Below are 23,180 nucleotides of genomic sequence, written 5' to 3' on the forward strand. Positions count from 1 at the left end.
AGGGATGTGGACTTCAAGTCCGCAAAAATGGAAGGGCAATTGTATTTCCTTTTGAGAATTGGGTTTCCTTTGCCATGTCTGAGGCAACAGAGACCCTGTTGTAGGCACAGTGCTGGGAATCTCTTAAGAAACCTCTATACTTAAATTTTTTTATTAAATTAAATTTTTATTTTTATACCGCCCTTCCAAAGATCAGGGCGGTTAACAACACGATAAAAACAGTACAATACATAAAATCTACATCAAAAATTAAACATAAATATAATTAAAAAACAGAATAAAAACCCCGTTAGCCAGTCTTCTTGCCCATGAAGAGGAAGGGAGGCCTATTAGGACTTTAATCGGGGAATGCAGCGTGGAATAGGAAGGTTTTTAAATCCCTTCTAAATTGGGCCAGGGAGGTGGCCGAGCGGAGCTCTGTGGGCAGCGTGTTCCAAAGGGCCGGGGCGGCGATGGAAAATGTCTTCCTCGTGGTGGAGGTAAGTCTAGCCCCTGGAACCCTAAGTAGTTGCTGCCCAGAGGTTCTGAGGGTGCGGGACGGAATGTACGGGGAGAGGCGGTCCTTCAGGTATCCTGGGCCCAAGCCATTTAGGGCTTTATAGGTAATCACCAACACCTTATATTGTGCCCGGAAGCGGATAGGCAGCCAATGCAGGTCTTTCAGCACCGATGTAATACTCTCAGGTCTGGTGATCAATGGTGGAGATGCTGGTAGGAATTGTTTTCTTTTGCCATCCAGTATCATGGGTTTTCTTCAAAATCTTTCTAGATCAGAGTAAAATCTGTATGTTGCATTATTTAAAAACTAGAATAACAATGGTAATACCTTTAGTAGGGTAACAAGAAGGTGCAAAAGCACTGTGCTGCCTTTCCAAGCTCATTGGCTTTATCAGGCGAAGATGGTGAAAAAATGTGCAAGGGAGGGAAAGAGACATTGTTGGAGTATAGTTCATAAAATCTCCTTTTTTCTTCGATATACTCCTGGGTTCCATCATTTACAGGACTCAGGAGAGACACCTTGCCAGCCTGTTCTTTGGTTGCTACCTTCTCAAACATAATGACTCAGCCTGGGCTGTGTTCATTCTATCTACTTGCTCTCACTCTCTTTTTGGTATTGATTTTCGTTTAATCCAGGAAGTAGTGTCTCAGTTTGTACAACTTAGTCTTTTAGAAAAAGAAGGCTTGACTTCGTTTGCTTAGACATCCCAAGAGCCACAGTGACTCAGATGTCCCAATTACAAGACTCAACATGGAAGCTATTCTTTTCATTTGCACTTTACAAGGAAGACGTCAAAAGGACACTTAGACAGTACATTGGCTTTTGCTTGGCTGAAGTAATACAGGAAAGAGAGAGAGAGACCACAGGTTCATCTGATGACATTCCCCCAAGGATAATGCTGCTTGCTGCAATGAATGAACTTACCTTTTGAAATTGCACAAGGCCTTAAGACACCTTTGGCGCACTCAAGCCAGTCAAGGGATATGCAGCCTTCAAGTGGAGGTTCTCCACTCAAAAGGAGTATCTTTCATGATGTTCTATAGTGTGTATGAGAGAGAGCGCATGTGTGCGTGTTTTAAGCCTATTATTCTGACTGATAAAAGAACAACTGAATAGAAAAGGCCACTTTCAGGTATAAATTAGCATCAATCTCTTGGGTGAAACAGATCAGTGTCAAATCATACACAGTGAGCACTTGGCCCTACGGAATTCCATCTGGCCTACTCTGTCCTTTTTCAAGCCTTCCTCAATGAATTTCCTCTAAAAAGTGCAGCTTCCAAAAATCTCTCTGTAGGGAGAGCAGCCTAGATGTATGGAATCAGGTTTAATGCTTCACTGTCTGCCTTATACAGATAGTACTAACGGCAAGGTTCTCTTTAATCTGATGAATTATGCCTTCATCTAGGGACTATGATGGTTTTTATGAAAAAGGTATGTAAAAGAATCCCTCCTACAAGAATAGAAAGGTCCACAGCTCATTAATTGTAAATGGACAATGGCCCACTAGTTCAAGTTGAATTGATGCAGAAATATGAATAGCTATTTTCCTCAAATGGGAAGTTGCTCAGTTTCTGAGCCACTCCAGATTCATTCTTCTAATAATCAATTCTCTATTGACTCATTGATCTCCCAAACCCCTGAGCTCTTACCACTAACCAAGTCAGAGCTGTGGCAGTGCTCTAGTGAGAGAGAAGGGAGGATTTCCCTCCACTTTATGGAACACTGGTGGTATGGCATAATGAAAGATCACCAAAGACATTGAGAAAAATACATTTCCCAGTGGCCATTGGGTCTGGCACACTAATACAGTGAGCTCTTGTTATCTGCTGGGGTTTGGTTCCAGGACCCCCTGTGGACAACAAAATCAATGGATGCTCCAGTCCCATTAAATATAATGGGAAAGGAAAATGGTGTCTCTAATAGAAAATAGAAAATCAAGGTTTGCTATTTGGAATGTATAGTTTTAAAAAATATTTTCAAGCTGTGGATGCTTTAATTCGTGGATAAAAAAAATCTGTGGATAAGGAGGACTGGCTGTAATACACAAGAGATGAACAGAAAGAGACCTCTTTTCTCTCCTCCTTTTTGCTTCTGCTGCTCTGGCCAAGTTAAGTGCTATTTATGGATTTTTCAACCAACATGTTAGTTTTCCTGTTGTTTTTCCATTTTTTTTAGTGGAAGGGTTTGTCATAGCAAATTTTCCTGGGGTTAGTAGATGGTAAGTTTGACCATTACAGATTTATTCAGGGGTATCTTATCCTTAAAGGAACTTTTACGTTTCCCATATGTCAAGTAAGAGGAAGCTGCCTGTGTCTGTTAGAGAGACACGGTGCAGAAAACTGGGGCTATCTCCTGTACATAAATAACAATGTGATTTCAGTGCATACCCAGACTTTTCCAACAAGGAAACAGCATCTAAATAAAAAAAAAATGTGTATGAAATTCCTATGCAGTATCCTTACTACATGAATCATATTACAAAGTGATTTTTAATTCATTCATGGGAGTTTACTACTGACTTGATTCATGTACAGTGGGCCCTTGGTATCTGCTCGGGTTTGGTTCCAGGACCCACCCCCGTGGACACCAAAATCCATGGATGCTCATGTCCCATTATATATAATGGCATAGTAAAATGGTGTCCCTTATATAAAATAGCAAAATCAAGGTTTGCTTTCTGGAATTTATATACTTTTGCAATGCTTTCAAGCTGTGGATAGTTGACTCTATGGATAAAGAATCTGTGGCTATGGTGGGCCAACTGTCATATGTGAACTCTCTTTGGGTCAATTGGAAATTTGGCTTTACACATTGAGAGAGGCAGGCAGCCATAGGTACAGGTTACATTTTACCCTAATACTGAAGTCTGGCTCTGCTAGTTTTTCAGAAACAATCTGTAATGTTTATCCTCTGTTGCTATGCTAGATTCATATTTTAAAATTACATAACACAATGACAGGATAATTCAAAATGTTTCCAATTTATTTAGGACATTTCTTTGATCAGTATTTTTATTAGGGAGCCAAGCGAAACTATCAGATGAGACTAAACTTTTTAAACAATTTTTTGTCTGTGATCAGAATGAAATGTTTCAACGGAAGGAAATTAAACACCAATTATTTTTCAAGTCAGGAAAAATTATGTCCCCAACATCAAAGCCTTCTGTTTTATATAATGAAAAGATGATCCCTATCCCAAGCCTTCATCTGCAGAGTTTGTTTTTAATCAGAAATGCAGGATAACTCATACTGTAAAATAATAAAAAAAAAAAGCCTCTGTTTTTTTTTTTTTATAAATCTAGAATTGGAAACAACCCTGTTGAATATATCTAGGCAACAAAGAATGGAATGGGCAGGGAGGGATGGACTGACAGTTAAATAGATCTATCTATCAGACTTACAGGAAGATTCAAATTTTTATATTGATAATTAATGTGTTTGTCCCCATTCTTGCAATATTTTTTCATTGAAATAATATATCACATTGTGTTAACAATTATAGGCGGAAATCAATAGGGAAAGAGAAACCACATTGCAAGTGGATTGATTCAATCAAGGAAGGCACAGACCTGAGTTTTCAAACCTGATAAGGGCAGTTGATGACCAAGAATCTTGGAGTTCTCTCACTCCTAGGATCATCAGAAGTTGACCTAGTGGCAAATAACAACAACAAAATAAAAAGTTAAAGCATGAACAAAGGGCAACCTTGTATCTAAAGGCCTGTCAGTCCTACACAGGGTATCTTTAGTAGAAATCCCCTATTAGAAGGAAGGAAACTAACAGCTTTTCAGATTTTGGTAGACCCCAGTATCCAATAAGTGTTAGGTACAGATTCTGGAAGATTATCTGAAAACATGGCAGATTCTTAAGATCTTCGAGAGAGTGCTTTTTTGGGTCCCACCATGATCACAGGCCCACCTGGTGCAGACATAGGAGAAAGCCTTCTCCATGCCTGCTCCCAGCTTGTGGAATTCCCTTCCACAGGAGGCTAGTCTGGCCCCCAGCCTCCTCTTCTTTCACCAGCAGGCAGATATCTTTTTATTCAGACAGGTATGTAAAGATTCATTGGTCAGAGGGGTGAGATGTGTGCTGCATCTTAAACTTTATTGTTGTCTTTGTTTAAATGATTTTACACTTTTAAAAATTTAATGGTGTTTTCATGTGATGTTTGCTTAATCGTGTTTCAACTCTGTTGTTATCAAGATTATCTTGTTGTAGCCTTTTGTAAACCACCTGTGCTTCCAGGCAAGGCGAACGGTAACATATGAATAAATTAAACTAAAATAAATTAATAAATGCCTACAAGTTTAGCCAATGGTAAGGAATAAGAACAATATTTGAAGTGATGTCTCACAAAGCCTGCTTAAGCGCGCACACACACATCCTATCATCCCTAAGGCAGCCGTATCATAGAGTTTTCTGGGGCTGAGATTGATATAACCCTGAACCTACACTCATTTAGCAGTTATTTATCACAGGGGTTTCTTGCCATGATGTGTACAGAGGTGGTCTACCTTTGCCTTCCTCTTAGAATGAAAGAGTGTGACTTGGCCAAAGTGCCCCAGTGGCGAATCGAACCCTGGTCTCCAGAGTTGTAGTAACCCAGAATTTGCATTGCTACAGTGGGTATGAGATGATCCTGAACTTACATTTATTTAGCACTTATTTATCATAGGGGTTTCTTATTCAGAAGAGGTTTAGCATTACCTTTCAATGAGGCTGGGAAAGTATGACTTCCCAAAGGCCAGCCAGTAGGTTTCCATGGCCGATTCCATGGGATATTTAAATCCTGATCTCCAGAGTTGTATTCCAATGCTCAAATCACTATGCCAAGTTGTGTGTGTGTGTGTGTGTGTGTATTAGCATATGCAAATTTCATGCAAATCTGTATTCTTGTCTTCCTTTTTTGAGACCCCATTTCTGGGGAGGATTGGGCTTTTAAATTGTAATTTTTAATTGTTTGATGTTTTATTCATACTGTTGGAATCCGCTTTTATTCCTTTGTGGAAAAGTGGGATACAAATTATTATTATTATTATTATTATTATTATTATTATTATTATTATACTCAAATAACCACCCAAATAGACTACCATGTCAAATAACTCAGTTATTCCAGTCTGAGCTGACCTATTTTCTCTTGCATGTGGTACACTTGAGCTTGGTCTCAGCAATAGCAGCTTCATCAGCAGCAGTCTCTAAGCAGTTTACAACTGTAAGCTCATTTTAGTGACCTTGGAAGAATGCAAGGCTGAGTCAACTCTGAGCCCCTGGCTGGGACTGAACACACAACTTTGTGGTTTGTGAGTTAGTGGCTGCAGTATTGAGTTAACCACTGCACCATCAGGGCTCCCAGGACCAATGCCTGGGACCTTGCAGCTCAGGGAGCCACCAAATGTACACCCAGAGAAGGGCAAATGATGAGGGCAGAAGCAAACAAGCTTTGCACTGGCACCTTACTGAATTATGGCTATGCTGGTGCCTCCAAAGCATCAAACAAATTGCTGTATTACAGAGAGAGAGAGAGAGAGAGAGAGAGAGAGAGAGAAACAAGCTGGACTTGTAGATAGTTACACATGCTTGTTTTCTTTTACAGTTAACTAGAATTATTTTCACTGACAAAGTGGTACATAATCCCTGAAGTTATGCAGGTACCATGACTAAAGTTACTTCAAAATTCAAAGCTGCACATGCTCAGAGAATTCCTTTTTAATAAATTATGGCTGACAAACTGTTTTCCTCCTTGTTTTTCCTTTAAGATGTCAGGAACATGGGAGGCCAAACTTGAGAGGCAAATATTCAATACAGCTTATACACTGAAGACATCTTTTACATTGTTAATTTATCACACAATAACTTCTGTGTTTATTCACCTTTTAATGAAATCAGTAGTTGCATGACAGGATTGGCATGATGTATAGCTGGACTGGAATCTCAAGATGATCACATTTAAAGCTCACCCGTTTTAATGCCTATGAGTGTTTTGGAATGGAGAGATCCTCAGGCTAGCAATTAGAAGACACTAAGCAGCTATTCTGCCTTTATTCTCTCCTTAAGGGAATTTCCACACTAACAAAAGAGATAGGAGAAGCAGTAGAAGAACAGAGGATGGTTGTGAGTGGATGACATCACACAAAGTCCCCATAAAATTCTGCAAAAGCCCTGGGCAATGATATGATAAAAGTCTTCTCTGAAACTGCTCAGAGGCTACAACAAATATTTTTCTGCAGGAATCAGTAGGAACAGAATTTTAGCTGGGTTAAGCTTCTGCTTTTTGCAACCTTAGGAACTCCTCTATTTCAGTTTAAGACATTTCCTATTGTGAAATATACAATTTTGTAGTAGATCATTGTTTAGTTTTGTTCAGTGGAAACTGATGTCAGTGGGGGTAGTGAATCCACCCCAGATTTCAATCTGAACATTTAGGGTGAAAGAGACCAGCAGAAGGGATAGCTTGAAACTGCCCCTTTTGAAGATGGTTTGGGGCCATAGCAAACGCACACTGTGGCCCCAACCCACCCTTTCCCTGGCTGAAAAACGAGAGGAAAGGGGTGGCTTTTCCCGCCCTGCTGCAGCTGCCTTCCAGATGCTGTGGTGACATGCTGCCTGTAAGCACCATGCTGCCAGAGTGCCTTGAAGCCAGCCATGTCTGGGCAACCACCTGACTTCTGAGCAGCTTCATGGTAGCGTGGGAGTATGTGGCATATAAACGCTGCGTTCCCAAGCTACCCGGATAGCAGCTTTTAGAGCCGGTCTGTTCTGTGTCTATGCCTGTTACAGACTGCCAAAATAAAGCTGCTTTGGGTCTCTTTGGAGGTATGCTATTTAAATGATGCATGCATCCTAAGAATCTGGAAGCTGCACCAAAGCTGCACTCCAGTGCTTGGGAATGGAGTGTGGCTTTGTGCGACCTCCAGACTCTTAGGACCCATGCATCATTTAAATAGCATACCTCCAAAGAGACCTGAAGCAGCTTTATTTTGGCAGTCTGTAACAGGCCTAAATTAGCTATCTAAGGACCCTATCACCAAAACAAATTCAGTTTCAAATAAAAACCTAGAGTGGATTTGTGAGCCCTACTAGCATTCAAGCCACCAACCTGCACTGGGTTTAATTTACATTCACATTGTAACCATATACAAATTAGGACTCCAATGCAATCCTATATATGTTCACTGTGTTCAGAAGGGCTTATTCCCCAGTAAATCTTACTTCTTGTAGATCTGCTTAGGATTGTAGCAATAGAAAAAAATTGTCAAGGTTGATCAAACAAAACACAACACTTGGGCAGAAGTTTTAATATAAAATTTAATAACAGACATTTAACATCTGCTTCTTTGCAAAGATTTCTGGTTTGATTCCTCTGTTCCACCCCAGGTATGTTATATGTACGTACGTACATATGTACGTACATATAATGATATGTAGATTAATTATTTATATAAATTAAACTGCTGTTTGGCAAAGTAGTACCATCCATTCTGTCTTCTTTTGAGTCTAATTCCAGTGCTCACATTTGTTAAACACAAATTGGCACTGCTTGTATCAGTGGTGGCTCATGGCTTCCATATTGGGCAGTAAAGTTGTTGCACCGTTATTGTTGCACCATTATTGTTTTAATTGTTTATGTAATTTTAACCCTAAACTGTTTAATTCTTTTTTTTGGGGGGGGGGGGTATTTTGTATATATGATGTATTATTTTAACATTGTAAGCCACTTTGATTGTTTTTACAAAAAGCAGGGTAGAAATAAAAGTTTTATTATTATTATTATTATTATGTTGTTGTTGTTGTTTTATCATATTTAGATCATACTTTCAATGAACCATCAACATTATGCAATATGGATTCAGCACCATGGACAGCTCAAGTTCAAACTTGGGATGGTTTTTGTCCTTCCCATTCACATAGGAGCCTTTCGCCACAACTGTGTCTTTTTCTCTGTTCTTGCTGCTGATTTTTGCAAAGTTTTTGTCTCTCTGGCTTGTCTTCCCATTCACTTTTACTATGCAATTCAATTAGAAAAGAGAATTGAATGTAGGAGACAAAACCCAACTTCCTCTATCCAACAGGCAGAACATAACAGTCTACCTACACAGTTCTGGCTCCACCTCTGAATATGCCTTTTCAGGCATGGGGCACAAGAGGTTATCGCAATGAGGCACATGGGTGGCATATATGTCACTAACAGGAGTCTGCCCAAAATCTGCCTGCTTCAAACAGTTTATTCCTCCAGTGCTTTACTTACTTTGCGGCTACCATGCCTGCAGCCTTTGTCTTCCTGCCAGCTCCACTTACACTGGGGTTGCTATACCAGTGTAAATGTATCAAAAGGACTGAAGGTGCGGCTAACATGGCTAGTAGTGAGTGATCACAGCAACTGAAATCCAAAACACCTGGAGACCACTAGATCTATGAAAGCTGGTTTAACACAAGCAAACATTAAATTTGGATGTGAAATCAAAGGCTTTCATGGCTGGCATCCATAGTTGTTTTTTTGGGGGGGTGGGGGGCTATGTGGCCATTTGGAAATTTGAAACCTGCAAATGCTCCCTTCATGAATTTTTCAACTAAAATTTACTTCTGGTCAATCGGGCTTCTCGTCTTCTTCAGCAATATTCATTCTTCATAATATCAAAAAAAAAAAAAAAAACAGGGATTTTTCTTTTAAAAAGCTATTTACAGCTTTCACTAAAACGGAGCTTTCATGGAGAGTAGGGCCTCTCCTGAGGACCATAGAGCTCAGGCCAGTTCATACATGGAGATACTTGGCAGGGTTTTCTTTTCCTCAGCCTTTTGGCAATAACCCAATTTATTGGAAAGGATTTGTAACCAAGCTAAGATCGTCAAGTGATCATAGATTTTTCACATTCAGTTTATTCTTGCATTTTTGTATGCTTTTAATTGTACTGGTTTTTTACTTTGTGAGCCGCACTGAGTCCCAGTTTTGGGGAAAGGGTGGGATAAAAATAAATATAACAACAATAACAATAATAATGTATCAAATTATACATGAAACATATATTGTTATTTACTCAAAAGTGAGCATGTGAGGCCCACTTTGATTTGGGATCATAATATGCAGGATGGAAAACTTACGCTTTTGCTGAGCTGTGATTCTTCCCAAATCACCCCCTCTAACACACACACAAACACACACAGCGCAATTATAATATGTTTTTTAAAGTAACTTTTTAAAAATAAAAGTAACATGCCCAACTACAGCCTTCATATTCTCCAAAGCTGTTATTATCCTGCTGAAGTGAATAGCATCACTGTTACTCAGATCATAGAAAATATTAACATAAAGCCAAATTATATCCCTTTATCCACCTTTTCCTCAAGCAGGTTCTTGGCTTGATTAATGAAATGGAGCACTCTCTGTCACTAACAGGCAGCTCATTTAATCTTATTATGGCAAACTAATAAGACTCCAGGTTGGGATCAGCACAGGTGCAGTCACTAATAAACAGATCAGCAAAAAGGATAGTTCCCTGAAACTACAGTTCAGGGATTTTTCTTTTTGTTTTTAAATCTATTTTTTGGACTTCATTGAAATGTGTGAAAATAAGCTTGGCCTAAAAACAGATGCAAGTGGTGAGTTGCAATTCTTTCATGCTATTGGATTATCATATAAGGAGCAAAAGAAAATGGCACTATTATCACATCTTACGGGTGCATGGGGAAAGAATCACTTAGACATAGTCGGTTCTAGTATTTTAATCACATTGTGAATAATTGATATTGTGCTTATTTCCAGTGTTTATTTTTGTTTTAGTGAAAGCTGTAAATAGCTGTTTAAAGAAAAATTCCTGTGTTTTTTGATGTTATGAAGGATGGATATTGCTGAGGAAGAGGATAAACTCAACTGACCACAAGTAAATTTTATTCAGTTGTTTAGAATTACACAAAGCAGGGACAGTTATGCATTTGCGTTACTGAGCTGAAAATTCAAAACTAGTTCAGTTAGATCAAAAGATGATAGTGAAAAGCAATACAGTTAATACTGTAAAGAGCTGCAAAACTTTCCAAAAATCAAACTGAAGTTTGAAAATGCAGAGTAACTGATAAAGCCAGATTTAAAGTCTTACTGTTATTGGGCTTCCTGTTCTTTGATTTGTATATAACAAAAAGCAGGGAGAGAGAGCCTGCTACTCCATTGTAGCCAAGGGGAAGGTTTATAGAGTTCAAGAATAGTGATGCAAGAATACTGGAATATGTGTGCCAAAAGGTCTTGTAAGGAGGGTATGAAAATATGTTATCCATGTGTTTTACTTGAGAAATACTATTGCTTTAAATCCTTACATGCAGGATTTAGCTTTCTACCTTGCTACCAATTGAAACGGCTGTGGGGGAAATTAAAGATTTAGATTTATTGTCTGATTTGTAAAATGAATCCTGTTCAAATGTTAAATTATACTCAATTATTAACATTTCAGGACCATAATTTTTCCATATACTTTGCTTTCTGAAACTGTTGTTTTCCATAGCAGTCCAAAATTGGCATTTATTTTTAAACACACTTCTTGAACCAACAATTCATTTATGCTTCATCTTTGGGCTGTTCCACAACATAAATTTTTATGACATGGATAGTTACATAACTGACTAGCACTTTGTATCCACTTATATGGTAGGGGAATCATATTGTTCATTGCAGAAACCATCAGTTGTCACCTGAGAAATCAATTCTGTAGAGGTGAAATTTCCATATTTTTTTCTCTTCCACTTGGCATGTTCTTCAACTTCCCCAGACTTCACCTGTTCTACTCAGGTCTTGCAAACTCACAGCCATGGCTAGCTTGACTGAATCAATCCATGCATAGTGTGGTTCCCCTCTTTTCCTATGCCTTCCATTCTACCAAGCATTAGCACCTTCCTTTTTGTACTTATTTTTTTAAGTTCAGCAATTCAATTTCCATTGTAATCAATAAAAAGAATAGATGGGGCTAGCTGACATCCAAAGTTGGATCTCCCTTCCCCAGTCAGCTCTCTGTTTCTTCCCTCAGAAGGTAGAACTATCTATCTTATGACCCCCTCCCCCAGTCCCAGAAAACCAAAGGAACTTTCTCATAAGACTGGAAGCTTAGTAAAGCTATTCTCATTCAGCTTACAGCTTCATAAAAAGAAATGCAACACTTGTCTTTTTCTATATCTTCAGAAGTGGCACTTTGATAATAGAAAGGGCTCCTCAGAGGTATCTACCTTGTGGTCTGTGAGACACCAGGCAATGTCCTTTTTTATTTTCCCAGGTTTGCTAATTATCCCACTTTTTAAAATAAGTGGTACAGGGCTCATACTATTATACAGGGCTTAAAATATGCTGCTCTACTTTGTGTTGGTTATTTTAATTTATTTTAGATTTTTCCATTGTCTTATTACATGTATGTATTTTATGGCATTATTGTTCTGTCAACTATCCAGACAGCTTCTACTATGGCTAAAACCTCACTCATATGCAAGCTGCTACAGAATAAAATGTAATCTATACACACACACAGAGAGACAGAGAGAGAGAGAGAGAGAGACTATGTATTAAGCAGTGTGGCCATTACTGTGTGGTCATCATTCCCAAGGCAGCCATACCCTGGGTTGCTTATATAAAAGCTAGCTAAAGCTGCTGAAGATTGTGTGCAGAACACTGGATCGGATGAACTCATATGAGATGGCCTGTATCACATAATATTTGGGATTACAATAGTAATCTCTTTAGGGAAAGGGTAGTGTATTAAGAAGAAAAGGTCTTGAATCTTTAAGGCCTAATGATTTGAAGAACACAATTTTGCATTTATTTTGCAGGAATGGATTCTTTTAAAAAGTAGGAGAAATATTAAACTAACCATCCCTAAAAGTTTCCCATATTTATGTCAAACCATACTAAGCACCCAGAATATATGTTATCTTGTATAATTTCATTCAAGGAACATGACCATTCCAAAAGCTCAAAACAAAAAGCAAAGCCATATGTGCACATTTCAAGTGTATGAGTACACTTCCAAAACAATAGATATGGGATGGGACAGGAGCCAAAGTCCCAAAGCCTATCATGGGTTGCTTACAAATCCATATCTTTATTTGCTTATTTTTTAAATGTGCCTGATTTTGCACGTTTTTAATTGTAGATTAAATGCATTTTCTGGATAGGAATCCCCCCCACCTACCCCATACTATATCTGTTGGCAATTGAACAATTGACTTGAGGTGGTGTCAGTAAAGAAGTGTCCCTTGACAAGTACATGGGAAGAAGATTTTTAGACCAGTGTACACCTTGGCACCTCAATGTGGTGGAGGGTTGGTCTCTGGAAATGCCTCTACAGGATAAGTAACATGGAGGTGTGGGACTCCTTGGGGCTGATCTGGGGTTTACTACCTCATAGAAAGTTTAGTGGCTTGAGAGAGAGATCTTCAAGTTTTGGCCTTTCAAAGATACTGGCAAAGGTAGCAACCAATTCCCTTTGGACTGCCCTTAGTGTCTGGTGTTTCACCCAAGGGAAAGTTGGGGAGGTGTGGTAGGATCTGGGCCCCAGCTGGATCCACATCAGATTGTTCCCCCTTGTTTATCATTTTGGTTACTCCCAGGCATCAAACAGGTAAATAGGTTTTTGTGTCAATTAAATGGCCCTTGTTTAATCCACTTATTTGTGTTTGGTCTCATTATTTCCTGGTTTGTCAACAACTATGTATGAGGCACACAATGGGACAGTTTGGGAATGAAGCAGAAGGCCGAAGAGAAGGCTCCTTTTCTCCGCCAATGTAAACCTTCATGGACAATTTATGTAAATCCCTCATGTGGACGGAAGGACAGTTATCAAACACAACTTAGGATTCATCCATTGTTCTGCAAAATATCATGTCAGAACTTAAAATATTCCTCCTTCTAACACCCCATGATCACTTTTTCCTAAGCTGAATGGAAAGCGACACAGACCATACTATTTTGTCTGTTATTTGACTACCTGCACAAGGAAAAGGGATAGGAAATCTAGTTCTAGATTGTTAAACAAAGAAGCAATGTGAACAAGGTGTAGGAGCTGCTGGCAATCATTAAATCTGCAAATGAAACCTGGTACACTGGGTGTTAATTACAGTAATTCAAGATGTTTTGGAGAATACACTAGCTTCTTTTTCTTCAGGCCTGTACAGTTAATTGAGTCAAGTTTTCTGTTACAACTCCTTAAACTGTCCTGCTGTCTTCTAGACAAAAGCAGAGTGCTTAGGAGAACGCCACAGAGTCTGTGTTTCTGAACATCTTTAAATCTCTTTTCTCTATGTTAGCAAAGATGTGTCTTCTGTGAACTATCACAGGCAATGAAACAGTGGTCAACTGAGTTTCGAGTGACAAAATTATTAATGTTCTCTCTCTCTCTCTCTCTCTCTCACACACACACACAGTTATGCCATGTCCAGACCAAGATATTTTGTTTCTTGAGACAGAGCACTTTGTACCTACCAACATCAAGATGTACATAACCCTCATCCCCAGCAAACCTAGCCAAACTCGCTAGGTTTAATGACATGTGTGGTCTTATACTTCCAGAGGTTGATAGATTGGTAAGGCATCCCTGAGGTTTATTTATAATGTATTCAGGAAAGTTTACAAATCATGCTAGATTACAAGAGTAGTCCAAGTCCATGAAGCATGTACTTATGAACAAGCCTATGTTCCAGCTTGCAATTCATTTGTAATAACTGCAGTCATTTATCAGCAACATTTGTAAATACAGGGATGTTGTAGCTTAGTGGTTAAGACACCAATTCTGACAATTGGAAGATCGGAAGGTTGCCAGTTTGAGGCCCAAGTGACGGTGATGGGGTGAGCTCCTGTCATTAGTCCGAGCTTCTGCTAACCTAGCAGTTCGAAAGTACAGAAATGGAAGTAGATAAATAGGTACCACTTTGGTGGGAAGATAACGGCAGTCATGCTGGCCACATGACCACCAGAGCAGTCCTCAGACAACACTGGCTCTTCAGCTTAGTAAAGGAGATGAGAGTTATTCCCCATACAACACACATTTGTCAAGATCTATTTTTACAGAACAACTGTGAGGGTCAGTTTCTACCTCAGGTCCCTCTGGCAGCCACACAGACTTCCAAGAATGGTAAGAAGCAACAACAAAATGGAAGTGGTCAGAAGTTTACATCTGCTGTTGAAAAACAGTGTTTTTTTTGTTTTGTTTTGTTTTGTTTTGTTTTTGAAAAGACACTAAACATTTTCTTGGGGGAGGCAAACTGTTTAACAGATGGTATACTACTGCTTAAGGCTTCCAAGACTGGCAACAAGGAAACTGTGGAGACCTGGGGAAAGTGAAGGGTCGCAAAACCACCCTGGAGTGTGACATGCATACTGCACTTTGCCCACTCCTTCCTGTTTGGTGTGTACACTTTCCTGAAAACATCTTGCAAATATCAATCAAGGTTTATTGATTGATATTGAATCTTTGAATGTCTAAATGATTATCAGACCTTCTTGGTGTGACACTCCCTTTTGAGGGGGTGAGGATGGGGATAAAGCCACAGATTTTCCTCTCTGCTCCCCTCTCCCACAACCTCCCCCTCCCATTCTGTTTGTCTCCTTTCTGCTATTATTCTTTGGGGCAGCAGGCTGTTTGCAGTGACTCCTTTCCTTGAAGATGGGATGCTGTCTCAGCTGAGGGGAGATGGTGACAGCAGGATGCTAGTTTCCCCAAGATGACACTCTCCTCCACATCCACATCCCACCCCAAGGGATCAATGGGAATGACATCAACCCTAATGACACCACTGTTTTTTCACCCAAGGTTAGCCCAAGATGTTTGGCTGGATACAACAGAACAGCAAATGACACCCAGATCTCCAGAGTCAAAGCACATAATACATATATTAGGCCAATCAATGTATGTTGGCATATAATGCAGAAAATCTCACCAGAGTTTCTCTACACTTTGTAGTAGTAACAACAGTAACAACAATAATAACAAAAGAATCAACAAAGAGTCAGTTTCCTTTTATGGCACAAAAATCTGCTGCCTTCAGCAGTCATTTTACTGCACCGAATGGCCCTGTCATCCCTCAGGTTTGCTCATTTGTATGAAATCATCCTCAGAGGTTAACAGGAGAAAATGTTTCAGCATTGTAACCTCTGATTTCTTTTACATGTGGGGATGGTTTCACAACAATGATGTGTCTGTCTGTCCTGTTCCTTTAAATCTTACCCTCCTTTAAAGAGAATGTGACTCTCTGTTCAGCAAAATTGAAAGCTGACATGACTGTAAAGCTTAATCATGGACTTAACCATAATGCCACCACCATATGATGGCATGGTAAAGTCAGTTTGCCACATTAAAGTCAATGGATTAGGGTTGCTCTGTATCCTGCTTTCAAAGGACTGTCTATTTGGATGGCTTCAGACTAGTCCTCTATCCAGAGGTACCTTTTCTTTGGAGGGCAAGCCTGTCCAAGTTCAATTTTAAAAAGAACCCTAAGAAAGGAAAGCAAACTGAAGTTGACCATATATATTTAGCTCCTGGACTGCAAATGCAGCAAGCACACAAATCATCTAATACCCATCTTCCTCACTATGGTGAGATATGTTAAGTTTCTATTTCAGTTTTTAACTAATCCTTAAGGATTATTACTCATTAACCTTCAGCTTTTAATTGATCAAAGAAGAAGAAAGTTCAGTGTGTGTACTGTATTTATTTTATTTTTTACTATATTTTCAATGTGTCTTCTCATTGTTTTAAATCAGTGCTTTAATTGGATTAGTTATTCAGTGAGTTTTAAAACACTTTTTGTAGTATACATTGGCCAGAATCCTATATCAAAGTCTATGTCATATAACTTTATACTTTGTTACATAGCAGAGGCTCTAAGGAATCCTGTTAATGAATTGCAAAGATGTGTAACAAGACACCAACAAGAGTGTTCTAATGCACATCAGGCTCAACTGATGTACCTCCCTCAAGAGTGTCTCAATGCACATTGGGCCCATTGTGCATCAGTCCCATTGTGCATTGATCACTTTGCTGATTTTCTTACATAGGAGTTTATCACACTCCTTACCTTCCACCATGCTCCCGTCACCCCAGTGTCACCAATCTGCGACAGGAGCCTCCTGGTGGGATTGCGGATAGTGCTTTTAAAGGGGAATGCTTCCATTTTTGGCATGAAACGTTCTTATAATTGTTAGGGAAAGGGCCCTTTTTAATAACAATTTAATCCAATTTAAACAATTTAAACTCCATAGATATTAGATATGGACATTATGGAGCTGTGTAGTTCTAATTCTGGCAGACACGTCCACTAGCAAAGATACAAATCCTCAACAGTAACTTTGCTTTAAAATATACTGTAAGCCACTTTGGGTCCTGTACTGGGAGAAAGGCGGGATATATAGTAAATACATAAATATTTAAACAATTATAATGTCTTATAAATGTATATCTAAATATATATAAATTAACATAGGAATGTTTCGTTAAAATCTGTACCCTCTGTTTTGCTGCATTTCATCTGCCTCAATCATGTGCAGTGACCACCCTAATATGAAACTGAAATACATTGGGAGATGGAAGAGTAGGGAAATGGAAACACAAATGCCTGGTCCTGTCCTGCCAGTACAAATTGTCTTGTTGTCTGAATTCACAAACCTGCAGAGGCTTATAAAAACCATTCATGTCTTTGTGATCATCTAGCTGTCAGTCACATGGAGCTGCATGGAAATCATAGGTAGTGAATGTTTGTATTTGTGATCATATGATCTAAACTGCACCATGTCAAGTGCAATTGAGAGGACTTGTTATTACACAGTACTTTATCCAGGATTGTGAAAGAGGTCAAGATCACTGCCTGCAAAATTACTAGAAGCTTGATGAGAAGCAAGAGACTAATTTGCAGAGAAGATGAAGGGATTTTCATGAGATGTAATTAACAAATAGAGAAGTTGGATTTCATGTTGGGAGAAGTAAATTCAGGGTGAAATCTGTAGAGCACCCTCTCAAGAGGAATACAAATAGTTGAGCATGGGAAAACGAGTAGCTCTGCGCCATTACAGCCGAACTGGGTGAAATGTCTGAGAATATACAGCAGAGTAGGATACAATTTCACAGTCACTTATGATGACAGGATTGGGAAAGGGCTTGCCTATCTGTGTATTCCTTTATTCAAAATTAAGAAAGAAAGAGAGAAAATTGCATTGTCAAGCATGCACTAACTCCTTTGTTTCTTTTCCAGCACAAATTGAAGTGATACCATGCAAAATTTGTGGTGACAAGTCCTCTGGAATACACTATGGAGTCATCACATGTGAAGGCTGCAAGGTACGATATGTATCGTTGTTTTTCTGTTCCTACTTTCGTCCTGTCTGTAATTACCAAGACCTGCTAATATAACCTTTTGATCCATACAAAAACTTTATACAAAATTGCCCTGCTGATTCCCCAACATGTATGAGTTGTCTTCATGTTTCAGGAGTGTAATTTTTCAACATACAATGATACCATGTCTGAATTTCAAAGTTCACTGCAATATCTGCAGAGTAAACACTTATAGTTCACTATGAGAATTGCCAGTTTTAAAGTGCATTGAAGTTGTATAGATCTCCTAGTTAATATTAAATAGTCACAATAATGTTATTTCAAAAGGCTCTGTCAAATCTTACATGAATGAAGGGAGAGAACAACAGGCTCACTTATTTCTAGTCTCTACATCTTCAGACTCCCCATGCCTGTAGAGAATCTCTGAACAGTAGAGAACGCTGCCTTTTCAGGGTTTCAAATCATGCACACCTGCCTGTGTGAGAGAGGCACTTCTGCCTTAATGATCATATCAGTGTCAGGAGAATTTATTCCACACACATGCATGTTCACGAAACATGGCATAGTAGTCTCTGCAATATTCCAGTCAACAACAATAGCACATGTTAAAAGATGCCATATAATGGCCAATCATTAATTTCAGAAACTTGTTTAGTAGCAGTTCCCAAGTATTTGGGGGCTAGCAGTTTTCTCCAGCCTCATAATTAAAGCTATTGGAATTGCACAGTTCTTTTCCCATCTTCTCATTGGTTCCAGATGTGGGCCCACACTACACATTAGTAGAATGGAGCTTTCCTCTCCTTTTTTATTTACTCCAGTGTTAACATATTAGGCCTCAGTCTGGACCACATGTAGGAAGAGAAAGCAAAGTTCCTAAGATATTCGAGCAATTTCAGAACAGAAGGAGATTAAACTTCTCCTCCTTGAATGCAGTTAGCCTGATCATGGTTGAAAAAGTTATCTTCAAATAACACATCACAGATTCATGCAGCCAGTATGGCCATCCAGACTGAAGGATTCTGGATGTTGTGCTTCAAAAAGTAATTATTTTGAGTTGTGATTTTGATGTGTGATCTGAGCACTTTCTTTGGAATGGAAAAAAACATAGAACAGGAGCTGCACATAAGTAATAAAATAATAGTTTGATCCTCAGCTAGTTTTAATCTCATTTCCTCAATGCTCACATTGAAATCTTCAGGGCTTACATTAATCACAGTTAAGTTTACAAATTGATTTCAGTTGGACCCTTGTGAAGTTCTCTTAATCTGAATCCTACATTCTGAAGTTTTCTAAGAGATTCATTATCGTATATATGTATGTGCTTGAAATGCTTACATGCTATCCAACTGGTAATGTCCTGAGGGTGGCTTTAAAATGTAAAAACAAAATCATTGTGATTGAAACAGCACCCATTATGAAGCTGCCCTATTGTGCTACTTGGCTGGAAAAATCGACACCTTTTTATGATGGTCATATTGATGGATGAGTGCAATTGATCCAGTTGTTTAAAACCCAGGGTAAAGAATAATTTGAGCAAAAATGGCTTTTAGCAGAAAAGGATCTTGTCTTCTTGGGCTGCCTAACCAGCAGTACTGTTTAGATGTGATTAGCATTAATGGCTACCTTGTGTGTGCCTTGTGGGAAGATGATCCTGCTCAGTTCTACCACATGTAGACAGCTCATGGAGATAAGGAGAAGCTGTGCCATTCCAAGCAGGTTTTAACCCTATTGTTTTTGAACTGGTTTTAAAGTATCAGATCAATTACTGTAATCCCTTCAGATGCAACCATAGCATAGTGGGGGAAATGCTCGCTGTTGTTTCAGTGTCCAAGTGAGAACTATTTTAGGGTTTTAACAAGCTTTTTATGTGCCCCACACAAAATGTTGTAGGAGACAGGTTGTTGATGTTAGTCAAACTAGTGGTTCTGCAGGAACACAGAAAAGTGCTCAAACATATGCAGCCATCCAGCAGAAGTCCCACTTCAACTGATCTGTGAAGTCTTGGGATAAGAGGAATTCAAATATTACAAAAGACAACCATTATTATTATTATTATTATTATTATTATTATTATTATTATTATTATTATTATTATTATTATTACTCTATGCCCACCACCATCTCCTATTCATCTACCAGAATGGGGAGGGAAACATGAAAACTAAAAAAGCTGCAAATTACATCTGTTTAATCCAAATCATAGTTCACAATCTGAAGGGTGAGCCTTTGACTGTATATTCAACTGTGATTGTAAATACTCTCATCTCATTCTTGCAGGGGGAAAAAAATAAGAATCTCAAAACTATTTCCCACTGGGTGAAATTTAAAAAAAAATTAATTTAATTTTGCATATCAATTTTTTTTCAAGTACAAGTAGTTTTCCATTTCATAGCACAACACATTAGACAAAAAGAATAATATTATGCCAAAACACAGTTTTCTGTACAAAACACAAGATTTGCACAAATTTTTTTTACAAAAGAAAACCTGAAATGCAAAACAAACAACTAAACATACAAATCCTCACAGTGGTTGACTATTCCCTACCTTTCTCACCAAGGATGGTAATATTTGTTTTTTCTCTCTCAGAAGTATACTTTACACCCCTAACTCAGAGCTCCATATACAAGACACTAAATTCATAATGTGCACCTTTCTTTTCGTTTTCTCTTTCTTTTTAGTCTCAAGTAAGTTCAAGTCCAATCCGGGATCCCCATACAAGAGTAGGGGAGGCATAAAACTCCGCCCAGCTGCTCATTTCCACAAATTCATCATCATCTGGAAGCTAAAACAAAGATTTAAAAGCCTTCTCCCTGTACCATTTTAGCATAATGAGCAGATGGGGGTGGGGTGGGGTGGGGTGGGGTGGGGTGGGATTGGATTGTAACCTCCATGGCCTATTTCAGATTGAAACTCTACACACTTAACAAAAGGCTCAGTTGCACACTACATGTTTAACACACTGTGTAATTTAGTTCCCAGAAATTTGTTCCATTGCATTCAATGGGTCCTCCTCCAAGGTAAGTATAGGACTGAAGACTAAACATTTTCAAGAGTGTTATACCAGTTGGCATTTTACAATCAGAATTAAGATTCAAATGTTTCACAACTAAAACTCTCACATCCTAAATTTTAGCTTTCAGTTTATTCCCTTGTCACCTCTCTAACAGAGCTTGCACTTTTTTCACCTCGCTGCTGAGTGTCTCAATGTGTGGCAATAAACAATGTTTTGCCACATAATAATTTTTCGGGGATGCATGTAGCCATTTGATGAGCTCTATTACCTTGCCAAGAGAATGATAAGGGGAATTTCCCCACATATAAAAGGGATAAAAGCCACATGTGCAAAAATGTGCAGTCAAATGATCATCAGTCTTCACTGGATAAAGAGTGCACTGCATTACAGTTCTTTTTCTATTACAGCCCACCCTCCACATTTGTGGGTTTCTCTTTTGCAGATTTGATTGCTCACCTTGTTGTAGCTGCTGCTTAACTAGCTCAACCCCCTTGCCCCTGCCTCCTCCTCCTCCTCTCTGCTTACTGTCCTGCCAACAGTTCCAGCCCATCACTGCCTTTTCCACTCTGCCACCAAGCAGGGACGTAGTCAGGATTTTGGGAAGGGGGGCAGACTAAGTGCAACCATTATAATGGGGCTTGGGTGCGGAGGTGCAGCAGCGCACACCATCAATTGTATCTAACTGAAGGGAGGTCTGGACCCCACTGACCCTCCCCCCCGGTTACGTCCCTGCACCAGGACACCTTAACCAGAGGCATTGTGGCAAGGTGGGGAAGGGAGTGGTGGGTTGGTGCTATTGGCAGGATAGGAGGTAGACAGGTAGATGGAGAGTGGAACAAGGAGATGGATCAGCCACTGACTGCTTAAACCAGTTTCTGTGTCCTAGAGGGTTGGAGGTATTTTGAAAATCTGGCTGAGACATCATGGTGTCAAGGCAGGAAAAGGAAGTACAGGCCAGGGCTGTTGGCAGGAATGGAATCTGTAGTATGCATATTTAGTTGTGTGTATGTGATTCCAATGTTCACAATTTTAAAACTTTTTTTTACTGCTCCCCTAATCCGCCTGAATGTGGAAGGCATACTGTATACTGAGGAAGGCCTATAGTTTAGCTGTAGAGCAAAGGCTTTACATGCAAAAGGTGAAGTTTAACTCCCAGCATCTATGGATATGGGAGAAAAGCTCTTTCTTGCACCCTAGGAAGTGCTACCAGTCAGCGTAATGGGCCTCTCCCAATCTAATGCCTTTCACATGTTTTGGACTACAATTGCCATTCAGATTGGGAACAGCTGGTACAGACAACGCTGAGCTTGATACAATATTGGTCTGTCTAGACATAGATGTAATAGTCTGACTGGGGATAATCAGAGCAAAGCAATTCACAACTCCTTGCTCATTGTTTCTATTTTTCAAAATAATTCATTAGTGCCATTCATTACTATTTGGAGAGTAATGGATTACCAGTATGTTACTAATGTGTTATATTTACCTATTTTTCCCATTCCTTTTTTTCAAATACTGTACATCTTTAAAAATAGAACAAATAAACAAAACAGAGCAGAACAACAACACTTCCTCCCTACCAAACAATATTTCATAAATAATGGCTTGTTACATCAAAGAAGCTAGAGTGTAACCAGGTATTGGTCAAGATTTCAGTAGGTGGCCTGCACCACCTGATGTAGAAGTGTAGCTGGAGGCACAGCTCTTCCACTTTGTCAGTGACAGGGATGTGCCCGCAAGTAGGGCAGGATGAACAAGCAGCTTCTGCCCTTGGCCAGGGAGCAACAGTTGCCAAAAGCAGCTGGATGACTCCAGTGCACACTGCTATGGCAAACCAGCATGGGGGTTAGATGAAGCTGTTCTTGGGAGTCTGCAGTTGCCCTTGTACAGCCAGGAGGGGGGTAATTTCCCCCAGAGCACTAGCCAAGCTATGCTGGCATAGAGTTATATTCTAGCAGTGATGGTACTGGATCTTGGCCTTTATGTTACTTTTAAAAACTAATGGTGCTAGTAATGTTGTTAAACAAAAGTAACTTCTGATGGCTTATGTTACTTGTAAGATGCTATTTGCAAGCTCTGAGTATAAAGCATCTTCCCCTGTGCCTAATTTTCCTTGCTAGGCTTTCCTGTCCTACAGTGGCAGGTTGCTTAAAATGTTATAAGCAATGAACTGGCTGAGGAAAATGGGAAATCTGATGTGTTGATTACATAAATCAAAACTGCAGATCTTTGCTTATGCTCATACACCTGGAAAGGTTTAGATGAAGCTGAACAGCCATTTTCCCCCTTCAGATGGGGAAAGATATAATGTAATAGTCTCTTAAAAAGAGGTGTGCCCAGGTTTTCTGGATGCCATGTGCTTAGCCCTATAA

General features: G+C 39.3%; 1 protein-coding gene across 2 annotated transcripts in view; it reads left to right on the forward strand.

The window, feature by feature from the left end:
• RORB (RAR related orphan receptor B) overlaps positions 1–23,180 on the forward strand; it is a 194,834-nt gene that overhangs the window by 114,344 nt on the left and 57,310 nt on the right. For both annotated transcript variants that reach the window (XM_042453994.1, XM_042453995.1), the window contains exon 2: positions 17,710–17,795. In XM_042453994.1, coding sequence (XP_042309928.1) covers positions 17,710–17,795 — 86 coding nt within the window. The remainder of the gene's footprint in view (positions 1–17,709; positions 17,796–23,180) is intronic.

The sequence above is a fragment of the Sceloporus undulatus genome, chromosome 2 (assembly GCF_019175285.1).
Source record: "Sceloporus undulatus isolate JIND9_A2432 ecotype Alabama chromosome 2, SceUnd_v1.1, whole genome shotgun sequence".
Taxonomy (NCBI): Eukaryota; Metazoa; Chordata; class Lepidosauria; order Squamata; family Phrynosomatidae; genus Sceloporus; species Sceloporus undulatus.